Source organism: Aulonocara stuartgranti (assembly GCF_965226115.1).
Source record: "Aulonocara stuartgranti genome assembly, chromosome: 7".
Lineage (NCBI taxonomy): Eukaryota > Metazoa > Chordata > Actinopteri > Cichliformes > Cichlidae > Aulonocara > Aulonocara stuartgranti.
Window position 1 is genome coordinate 38,166,025 of NC_138945.1, and position 12,279 is coordinate 38,178,303.

Below are 12,279 nucleotides of genomic sequence, written 5' to 3' on the forward strand. Positions count from 1 at the left end.
GAGACCTCACACCGAGCACATCTACTGCGGGTGGGTTGCCTGTTATGCAACATCCCCCAAAAACACGAAGAGGAGAGTCCTGGCCCCTAGCCCTGCCAGTGTAGCAGAAATGATGACGGATGATGGTGGCAGCAGCAGCCGTTCTTCTCTGCGTGAGTAGCTAATTTACGTTGAGTAGGCTAACCACGTTATTACATTAATGCATGTAAGGTGAACTAGCAAACATCATCATAGCTACATGCGGCTGTCCTCTTGTTTGATGGCAGATACTCCCTTCACCCTGGCTAAAATGACCAAAGAAAAAGTGGAAAACAGTTAAACATGAGAGGTTTTTGGACAAAGTTTGTGTTTTTTCCATTGTTTAAGCACTGCTTCCAGCCAAGAGTGATACCATATATGCCCTATAGCTGCAGAAAAGGCTAACATTGTTATATTTTTACAAAAAACAGCTGAACATGAGAGGTTTTTGGACCAATTTTGTGTTCTCCATTCTTTAAGCACCGGTTTGAGCACCGTTTAAGCACCGGCACCGTTTCAAAAGTACCGATTTGGCACCGGTATCGGATAAAACCTAAATGATACCCATCCCTACTTATCTTGGCCTTACATCCATGAGTTGCCCCACCCACTTGCTTTACACTTGTGTGTTGTGTGGCAATTGCTCAGGAAAAAAAAACTTGGTGGGGGGGCTAAAACAGTTCAGAACATGATTTTTTGTCCCATCATCCTCATCCAGTTGTGGCAGATAGCTGCCGCTCCCTGAGCCTGTGTGTTCCTGTTAAAAGGTTTTCTTTCCTACTGTCACAATGTGCTTGCTCACAGATAGTTGGCTGATTGCTGGGGGTTTCTTTCTTTTAAATTATACACCAATTTGAGGCAACTGTGATTTCGTACTATATAAATAGAATTCAATTTAATCGAATTAAATAGAACTAAAAGACAAATAAGCATTATTTTAAACTGCATTATACACAGCTGTTCTAGTAAAATCCAAAAATAAAATAAAGCTGGAGCTGAAATGAGCAGAACAGTGCGCTTTAAGCCTTTTATTTTTGAGCAATTATTGTTTGTTAAATGCTTCTCTTTTTGGGGAATCAGGGGACGTCTCTTCTCAACCCCAAATTATCCCTTTTTAACCTTTGCCTTTAGAGATTTATGTAAAAAAAATGTTTGTTTTCAGGAATAGTGGATCAATATACATTAGTGACTGCACATTAGCTATTTGAGAATAAAAGAGCAGAGCCTTCCATTCACTGCCAGCTCATCCAGCTTATTGCTATTTCAGATCTATAAGAGGAAAGACACATGTGGACACTTTTTTTCACCCATTTCTCTGTAACTCTGAGCTGCATAAGCAGAAGAAAACAAAGATTCAAGAGCTTTTTTTAAAAGGTTCTCTCCTTTACATATGAAGGCTCCTCCTGAAATTCTCTGTCAACACAAACCAACACAGTCTCTGGGACCATTGTGTGTTACGGTACATTTCAGGAACAAATACACACTTTGGAAATGTACGACTCGTGTTTACATGTCAGAACATGGCACTTTATGATCAGATTTGAGGCGTGACACACTGAAGACGCAGACTCTTCTCCTGTTTATTGTAAACATCATGTGATGTTTGCCGGCGGTGGCCGTTGAGAGTGGAGTGTAAACAGAATATGAATGTGGTGCGAGCACAGAGAAAGACTCAGAGGGGACACCGAGACAAAGACATGAAAGGACAGAGACGAGCAGAGAGGCCCAGCTGGAAGGAGACTGAAAATACCCGAAGGTTAATTTGCAGATTTTCTCCTGAGTCCAACAAACAACAGCTGCTTCTGTTTGATTTCAGCTTTCTCTGCTGTAGAAAAATAAGACTAGCTTGTGTTTCATTAGAGGTGCTATCACGGATTCTAATTGTACGGAAAAATCTTGTGGTACTGACAGCATTAAAAGAAACACCTGTTCATCAGCTAGTCTGAAGAAGACCTAATGTCTTCATGTGGCAAGAAAACTTTTCTGTCTGTCACTTCCTAACTTTAGTTCTGTAAAAACAAAGCCCTGCCATTTAACTAAATGAGAATGCCAATTAAGTTGTGCAAAAAGAATATACGGTCATCTGGGATAAAGTTTCTGCAACTTGAATCCACTTAAAGAATATTTCACATTTATCCTTTCCTCAAACTACAGAAAGCAGAAAAGACTGATGTAGCTGTTACGTCTGAAAAGTGAAGACAATATAAATGGGCCTTAAACCTGCATTCTTGACCAGCAGGGGAAGACTTCTCTGGTTGCAAAGAATTGCTCATTGTATAGTAGTCTATAGGAAAAATAGCTCTGAGTTCCCTTACCTTGGTCCAGGTGAGCACTTTAAAACAGGACTGAAAGCTAATTTAAGTAAGCCGCACATGCAAATCCCCCCGAACACTTCCTCTGCCTGAGGCACTGACTTCTCGCTGACTCCTCACGAACACGAGTGGTGCAAAAACAAATTGCTGTAACAGTCATGTTTAACTGCTCGTGACACAAATGAGTTCACTGTTACTGGCACTGACAGCTTTTTTTTTTTTTTTTTTTTTTGAATGTGTGTTTATGTGGGGAAAAAAGTATTTTCAGCCCAGTGGGCGTCATTTGACCACTGACCTAATTCTGGCTCTGGTCACCGCAGGACAAATTTCACCCTGCAGTCCAGCGCTGTTCCTGAGGTGATGCTGAGAGACTTCATGCACGATAAACTTCCCTACAGATTGTGCTGACTTTAAAGCACAGCAGCAGCCTGATGGGATTCAACTACAAATATAGATTGCTTTCAGTCTTGTACGAAGCCTGGGGAAGTTTAGCTTTCGCAAAGCTTGATGTGAATATATCCGTATAATTTTAGGGTAAGCCTACATCTGTGAAGCAAACAACAAAGTTTTGAAAGATGCTACAAAGACATTTTACTGTAATTAGAGGAAAATAACAATTTAGAATATTATTTATCCCAAATTATATAAAAGTTTTATCTTGGGAAATAGTTTTGTGATCCTAAGACCTTAACACAAACAATTAGTTTCTGGTTTTGTGAGAGAATTACACACAAAACCAGAAACTCAGGGCACAATTAATGATGAGAACATTTTGTTTTAGACTTCTAGAAGTTTGTTTTCTGATCTGGAATACAGGAAGGTTTCTGCTTGGTTTCAAAGTGACACTACCAGCCCTAAAGACCCAGCTTCTCTCCTGAAACAGATGGTCTCGAGCCTTGATTATACCATTAGGAGTGATTCTGGCAACTGAAAGACCTTTTATTTAAATATTTAGCAGAGGTGTAATTCTCAAAATCCACACTTCAGAGTGGATACCTCAATTCTTCTTTCCACAGTCTATAGTTTTTCTTTTGTTTTGTTAGTGGGGATTGATATTTATAATGAGGGGAAACCAATTTTTACCACAGGTGTGATTCCTCAGTTAGATCATGGATTAAAAATTAACTCAGTTTATTTGTAGCTCTCGCTTTACCTGAATGACCTGTGCACATTGTAGCTATCAGCAGACTTGTATGCTTTTAACAAGACATTTACAGCTCCGCGTAGTTAACCAATAAAAGTACGTGGCTAATTTGTACATCATCACATAAGAACATTATTAAATGGCTTTTTCTGCTAAATGCTGCTTACTCTCCACACAGAGAGTGTTTTATCTGTATATTTCACCAGAAAGCTTTTCTAGCATACCGGTAGTTAGGTCAGCTATTTCTCTGTCAGTGAAGAGTCATTATTCAGAACTCTTCTGTTACATATTCTCAGTTTCATCTGTTTTTACAACTAATTTAATCTTGTTGAACCTGAACTTTTTCAGGGGATATCTGAATACACGATGAATTTAAAAATAAATAAAATAAAAACTACAGAAGTCTCTAGACATTCAAATGGTGATTTTCATATTTACCAATATTTACCAATATTAGTTTATCATTTAGCCTTTTAAATATTTTGTCTGTAAACTTTGGGGGGAACGGTTTGCCACAGCTGCTGAGTTACAGTCCCAGGATGTTCATAATTACCTCTACACAATCGCTTCACAGGAAAAACTGCTAGCACTGATATGAAATGAATAAGATTTCAGAAAAAAAGAAATTTTGAAAATAATTGCTTCAAACCAAACAATCAACAGAATCCTTGAGCACCTTCAGTTTGTATGTACGAGCTGCTGAGGAGCAGTAAGACAATAAATACAAATATATTTTATTTATGAAAACCTCCTGAAGCAAACAGTCAGCTCAGAAAAACAACAACACTGCATTTGATTCTGGAGGTTATCTGTCAATGTAGCAATGCCAACTGTTTTCGCCCTATTCTGTTTGCTTATTCATTTTTATTTTTATTTTTTAAATTTCCACAGAGGTGGAACAACTCTTGTTATTTTTTTCCTTTTTTACCTAAGGAGCATTGGTAAGTGACACAGTTTTGCTCTTTAATTTTACACAGAAACCTTTGTGTGTTCTTGTTTTTCTATCCAAGTTAGGACGTAAGTTGATACTTGACCAAGTAAGTACTGTCATGCGCCTGGTGGGAAAGGGTCATATAATAATTCTATTTCCTCACCTAGTACACTGAGCTCAGCGTATGCAGTGATGTTGTGGTTCTTGTTGGAGGCTGTACAGCTGTAACTGCCAGAGTCGTCGTCAGTGACGCTTCTGATGATCAAGTTGCTGCCCGCCAGTAGAGAGTACTTCTTGTTCCTAAAAGGGAGGAAAGAGTTTTTGCATTTCATTATTGCTTCTTTGTTACTTGCATAGAGGAACGATCAGCCTAGCTTTGTTACCTTAATAATAAGTTATTTCTATATATACTTGTCGCCCATGCAACTGATCTACGCAACTATCTGACCCATTGCTGCAGCTCAGTGCATTTAGGCATGTAGACATGGTCAAGACAATGTGATAAAGTACAAACAGAGCATTGGAAATGGGAAGGAAGGGGATTTAAGTGACTTTGAACTTGGCATGGTTCATTAAGCCAAACAGCCTGGTCTGAATATTTCAAAAACCAATAATCTACTGGGATTTTCCAACACAACCATCTCTACAGTTTACAGATAATGGTCCATAAAAGCAAAAATACATATTGAGTAAAAATTCTTTAAAAATGATTTGTTAAGGTTGGAGGTCAGAGAAGACTGGCCACACACTTTCTGGCATGAGTCAGTGTGTGGCTGGCAAACTGTGGACCCAATTGCAGAACACAGGACTGAACATAAAACAGTTTTATTGCTGGATTTTAATGAGGGAGATACAAAATTACCAAAACTCTGACACAAATCAAAAACTTACTAGTTTCCAATACTGATAATACAGATCACACGCAAGGAGAAGTATGACAACAACATGACTATGAACAAAAGAAGATGGAAGACTTAAATACACACATGAGGTAAGAACAGATTGGAAACACCTGGAGAACACAGGTGAACAGAATCTACAAACAGCAAAACAAAATACACATGGGACATGAGACAAAATTAGACAGGGAACATAAGCTTACAGACAGAGACCCAGACTCAAAACATGCAAACTCTATGTAGCAAAAGCATAAACACAGAGACATGACTGAGAGAGGACACAAGAGTCACCTGATAAAACTAACAGGACCAGACAACCACAGAGACAGCGAGAAAGAGAAACATGATGGGGACCACAAATGATGATAACCAAACATTACAAAACTAAGATATAAATCATTTATATCCTTTTCATCACATCCAAGTTCTTAAATAATCAGGCTCCATCCTATCTTTAAGATTTTATACTACCTATAAAACCCCAACAGACTGGGCTTGTTTGTGGTTCCTATAGTATTTTAAAATACTATGGGAGGCAGATCCTTTAACTTTCATGTTTCTCTTCTGTGAAACAAGCTTCCTGTTTGGATTTGGGGAAAAGTCACCATCTCTACTTTTAAGATAAGGCTTAAAACTTTCCTTTTTGATAAAGCATATTGTTAGGGCTATATGACCCAGGTGACTCTGAATCCTCCCTTAGTTATGCGGTAATAGCTCTAAACTACTGGGGGCATCTTCACTCACCTTTTTCATTCACTATATGTTCTCCATACACCTCACCTGGAGCCACAACATCATCACCCTAATAAAGAAGGCCCAGCAGTACCTAACCTGCCCGAGAAGCTGTGTCATGGTTTTTGAGTATGTTTGGACTTTTCTTATCCTCTGGAATAAAGAGATGGTTATGTTCAGTTTTTAAGAGCCTCTGAGTTTTAGCTTTTGGTTATTGCTTGCTTTCATGCCTGTTCCCTTTTTCGTGTCCAGTCTGTGTTTTGTCTCTTCTGTCTGTCATGTGCTTCCATGTCTGATTATTCGCTGTCCTAATGTAGAGCTCATGTCTGTCTCAGTGTGCATGTCACTTCCTGTTTTATTTTGACAGTTCCTCATCCCATGTGTGTTTGTTCAGTTTTGCTTCCCCTCTTTCATTAGTTGGATTTGTTGCAGCTGTGTCTCCACCCGTTTCCTATCCTCTCATCTGTATTTACGTCCTCATTGTTCCTCTGTTCCATTTTTGTTTCGCCTCATGTCTGTGTTAGTCTGCAGTTTCTGTGATTGTGCATTTTGGTTTTCTGAAGCTCCAGCAATATAAGCTGTTCGAGTTCAGTTTCCATCTCCATCTGCAAACTGCCAGCCACACATGAATGCATGGCAAGCTGCTCCAGAAATTCTACCTCTCCTCAGTGGACAGTAAGCTCTCGTACTGCCTGGGTGTTTGGTACGCAGGTACGCTACTGAGAAAAGGAAGGCTGTGCAGAGGGTCATTAATACTGCCAAAAAAATCATTGACTGCCATCCCTGGATGCCGTTGTCAGATCCTCCTGTCTCAGAAAAATCAAGACCATCACAGGCGACCAACTGCACCCCCCCCCCACCTGAATGACCCAATGCCCTCTGGACCAGGTCCTACACGATCAGACTCACAAACAGCTTCATCCTCTTGGCCAGGACAGCAAACAAACAAACCCCACCAAGCCATGAGCCATGGTCTGAGCAACCCTCATCACTCAGACCACTCGCACACAGACTCTACTCAGACAAAACCCTTTCAAGCACTTTGCGACGTGTCCTCTAATGTGCCTTTTACATTATGTGCCTTCTTCCTGTTTTGTATATATTCCACTTGCTTGTATGTACTCTCCTTGTCTGTTATTTATTCTTGCTGTCCTAATATTTATATTTATTCCTGCACCGTTTGTGTGGAACACCCAAATTTTTGTTGTACAATGTCAATAAAAGCCTATTCTATTGTCTATACACCACTCTGCATTTAATGATTAGTCATCATTAATCTCTGGCTCACTTCCAAAGCATGTCTTGGTCCTGTCGTCCTCCCCCCACCCAAACCAGTCGTGGTAGATGGCCCGAGTGTGGTTATTCTGGAGGTTTCTTCCTTTTAAAAGCTTTTCCTCCCCATTGTCACCAAAGTGCTTGCTCATATGGGTTCCTATAATTGTGCTGAGTAAGAGCTAGGCATGCCACTACAAACTAGACACAGACCAAAGGTAAACAAAAACAGAGACAAGGACTGACTACACACACAGAGATGAGACAAAGAGTGGGTGAAAATGAGAGGGGACAAACAGTGTTAAAGAAGAATTATGGAATATGAATATAAATAAAAACTTCTTATTAAGTCTTATTCTAAATCTTGTTCTTACTGTTATCTCTTCCAATTTATTTGGTGAAATTTCTAGGAGCCAAGTTGGGCAAGTAGGGTCAGTGAAGACTGCACCAAAGATTGTTTACAAAAGGTTGTTTCAGGTTATTTATTTTTACATAAAGAGTCCAAAACTTTAGTTTTACTACAGCTGTCTATTGGTCATACTAAAAAAAAGGTAATTCAGTGTATTAGTGAATCGCTAATATGTTGTAATAACTCTTTTCTGCAAAGGAATGTAAAAATATAATGCTATGAATACGCATAATCATTCAAACATTTACCACCAGGGCATAGCAATCACTGGGCCATACTGGGATCAGTGTGGGTAAAATAAGATGTGTGCTGTTGGTGGTTTAAACATGGATTAACACAGTAAAGCAGACAGACCAGCTCTGAATCAGTTCCTCTCCTGTCCTCCACTGGATGCTCGGAGTCGGGTAACCAGAGGCTGAACACTCAAGCACCGCATCTGATCCCAGCAGAGCTGTTACTCGGGTCGGGCTCTGAAGGAACTGGAGGTTCCTGCTGACGCCAGGTTCTGAAAGAGAAAAGAAAAGGAGAAAAGGAGAGGGTAAAGGTCAAACATAGTCTAATACATTCTAAGACACACACAATTTGGCCACGTGTCATTTTATAAGGATGCCGTGTGAAAACAACAGCAATCATCTGCTTGTTAACCAGTCAGCCAAAAGAGCATTTTTAGCATTCATTGTGTTCTATTTTTTCACAAAGGTAGTGAAGGAGGATTCTGCACAAAACGGGATAAATAATTTCCTTACAGTAATTTTGTGCATGGATGGATCATGGGTGGTTGTGTTGAACCAGAAAAGTGTGAATTATTGGCTTCCATAAGTGGGCAGGAAATAAAATAATCTGTCCCCTCTCTTCTGCTTTTCTTTTCAGAGTCACAGGGTGGGGGGACTGGAGCCTATCACAGCTGTCTTAGCGTGAGAGGCAGGGTAGACCATTGACAGGTTGCCAGTGCGCCGTGCACCTATGGGCAATTTAAAGTTTCCAATTAACCTATCCCCACTAACTGCATGTCTTTGGATTGTGGGATGAAGCCAGAGTACCCGGAGAGAACCCACACAAACACGGGGAGAACATGCGAAATCCACACAGAAAGACCCCGGCCTGATGGTGGAATTGAACTCAAGACCTTCCTGCTGCAAGGCAACAGTGCTAACCAACATGCTGCCCTGGCAATGAAACAAATGCCCTCATTTTAATTGTATTAGCATGTAAACCATTGGAACTTTTTAAACTATGATAGATGCATTATTTAGAGAGTTCTTCATGTTTATATGATTGCTGATTGATGTGACTGCTGTCCTTGGTCCTGCAAGATTAGCTGGTTCTGAGGACAGATGTGAACAGCTAATCAGTAATCATTTACATGCCAATGAGTAACCAGCTTATTGAGAAAAATGTGTCAGTAAAGGTAAGCTATAAGACGCATAAGCTAAAGTCAAAGGTTCTGCTTTTGTTTCTTTCTTTGCTCTTGGGAGGAGTTCCTTGGATGACATCTCAGCTGAGGACCTGACACTAATTAGAAAGCAACTATTGGATTTCTCCAAGGTTGAATACACCTAGCATCAGTATGGAGAGGTACAAAAAACAAGCTTAAATAAAAAGCTCCTTTCGGTTGTATTCCTACCTGTAAACACAACACAAGAAAAGGGAAAATGGTTCTTGGTTGGAAATATAAAAGGTCTCAGTTAGGCTGGTGCAATAAAATGGTTTCTTAAAAGACACGTGAATCATCTGAATTTTTATGTTTGTTTTTTTTTCTTGCTTTCCAGGGTGATAAGTCCCTGCAAGGGATTCCTTAAAACATACAAGGTCTCCTAAAATATTTTAGTTTATGCTATGAGACTAGGCTTAATTTAAAAAAAAAAAAAAAGCTTGTAAATAACTGTCAGGTAAGCATCTGTATGCAGAAAGTCTGTACAAGATCATTTAGTTTAGTGGAAAAAAATCAACAATTTAGATGAAAAAGATTGAATGCATTTTGAGAAATCATCTCTCGTTTATAACCTAATTCTGCTTCCACATTGACATTTCTCTATTTGAGGCCTAACCTTGATGAGCTCATGCAGTTTTCCACCAAGCTGATTTGAAACCCAGATGCATCTCCAAGAAAACAGTGTGAATGTGCTCCTTTGATGGACAAACCAGAAGAAGTCGCGTTGTGTTTCATCCACTGGCAAAGGCGTTTAGTGGTCTGATATCCAACACAAGCTTTCATCTAAGAAAACCTAAGGGCCTGAAGGAACACGCACGTACACACGTACACACGTACACACACACACGTACACACACGACATCTATACTGGGTCAGGCTTGTGTTCATCCTCGGGCACCCCCTCAGGGTGAAAGCAAATCTGACTCAGAGTGACTAGACCCAGAACCAGACTATTTCCTTTAGTAGACAGGAAGTTACATCATTATCATAATCACCATCATCCGCCAGTGGCACTGACACACACCAATATGCACCTCTAACGTGAAATATTTTGTAATCATCTTTTACTCCTTATCTTTGAATAGGCATGAAGTTATTTCACATCTGCTGCTCGTCGTGAAATAAGAAACAGCCGAGCCGTTTCCCCCTGAAAGTGAATTAAGGTGATCAGAGCATGAATATTCTAAGATTCACAAGTTTTTCAAACTTGTGTGACCCTTTGCAGATTACAGCTCATTCTAGCTTGACTTTATAAACTATACCGTATCTACAGCTTAAATTAATTTAATAATTAAGACCCTTTCTTTGGTACATTTTGCTTGTAGGTCAGACCTCTTACTTCCAGAACTGCCTTAAAGTCTAAATAAGGTGCCCTGGAAACATTCGTCAGAGATGGTTGATGGTGCTCACCTGGCACCAAGTACCACCATATTTTTAAATTCACTAAAATCTCATTGCCCTCAATACCCAACCAGCCTGTTAAAAAGGCTGCTTTTCCTTCCAAGTACCACCAAGAGCAGGGATGTCACTTTGACCTTAAGAGCGCCAAACCAGTGGAACTGCCCTTTATGTCAATGTATAGAAGTTAAATTACACATTTAATGTCAAAATTAAAAAAAAATACTTCTGTAGTAAATCTGTCCATCTGTCAGCATGACTCTTCAATTGTAAGAAATGTATAAAAAGACAGAAAACATGCCGTCAGCTCGTTGTGCAGACTCTCCTGTCCTGTTCTAAAACTGAAAATCTTTGTTTATTAGTGGAATATGTTAATATGAATCCCACATTTCTATTGTAGTTAGTGAAAAACAGGAACTTTGTGTAATTTAATTGTTCACTTGTTTTTTATTTACTTTAGTGTAGCATGAACAGCCATGAGGGAGGTCTTTATGAGTCGGAAAACTTATGAAAATACAGTTTTACATACAGAATTACATAATTTATACACTGTGTGCTTCTTTAGAATAATACAGGGTATTTACCTTACAATATAAAGCACCTTGAGGTGACTGACCTGTACTGAACCCAGATTCAGCTGATACAAAAACTGCCTCAATAACAGTTTAAGTTACACAACAAACTGCCCGTTTGTCTACCCGTTTACATATTTACATATTTAATTCAGCAAGTGTTCCCTGTACTAGGATCCCATCTGTGAGGTTCAAAAGTATACACATGGATAATAAATAAGATGTAAAGCTGTGCAACTTCATGATTTTGAAAAAAAAAAGAAAGAAACCACAAGAATCGGAAACGTAAAACAAGCATCATCAGCAGAAAACCGCACGCGGTGAACACGAGCAAAGAAAAGAAGAAGCAGCGGGAGAAACGTCCACGCAGCAGATTTTCTTTTTGTGTGTGCTGGTCGCAGAGGCGAGTAAAGAGCGAGGGATCACGGAGATAATCACTGAGCAGAAGCGTTGATCCTTTAATATTTTCACAGGCACGTCGCCCAAGGAGGCTGTCAGCAAATCAGATGAAACACTGGCACACCTCGCATCACAACAAGGAGGACACACGCGCAGTCACGAGCTATTCACTGCATGCAGACAAAGACACACAACACCTTTGAGGAACGACGACAAATATATTCAGCGCTGTTCTCCTCTGAAATGTTGAAACAAAGATAAACTGTCCCTTTAATGCGTTTTCGAAGCTAATTATTAGATAAGTCATCCTTTTCCCAGACCTTCAGCTCAGTTCACTGCACAAACACACTCAGTTATTATTTGTACCCAACAGGCCAAGAGGCGTGTTCTCACATCATGTTATTACCATGTTCTCATCTCACAACCTTGTTTCTTCTTTAGTTTTCATGCTGCACCAAACTAATAAAGGTAATAAATCACAGACTTAAGAGTTGCTCTTTTAAATGCTAGAAAAGTAAATCTAATATATATAATCCTTTTATTTTTATGTATTTATTTGTATTTAAGGTGGACTTTTAATTCACAAACCAGAAAAATCTGGGACTGTGTGGATTTTCCCAGTTTGGTGTAGTCGGTAGCTTTCGGTACTCCTCCTACCCACTTGTGATTCTGCACTGAGTTATAACGAAGGTTGCAGCCTTCACCACATCACCAACCAACCACTTAAGTGTATGGTTAGGATTAGGGTGTTTTAGCCAAGA

At 39.6% G+C, this 12,279-nt stretch overlaps 1 protein-coding gene across 1 annotated transcript in view; it reads right to left on the bottom strand.

Annotated features, from left to right (window-relative positions):
• dcc (DCC netrin 1 receptor) overlaps positions 1-12,279 on the bottom strand; it is a 353,610-nt gene that overhangs the window by 218,404 nt on the left and 122,927 nt on the right. Inside the window, exons 4-5 of the mRNA XM_082541635.1 lie at positions 8,072-8,222; positions 4,569-4,705 (exon numbers count right to left, since the gene is read on the bottom strand). Of these exons, the coding sequence (XP_082397761.1) occupies positions 4,569-4,705; positions 8,072-8,222 (288 nt within the window). The remainder of the gene's footprint in view (positions 1-4,568; positions 4,706-8,071; positions 8,223-12,279) is intronic.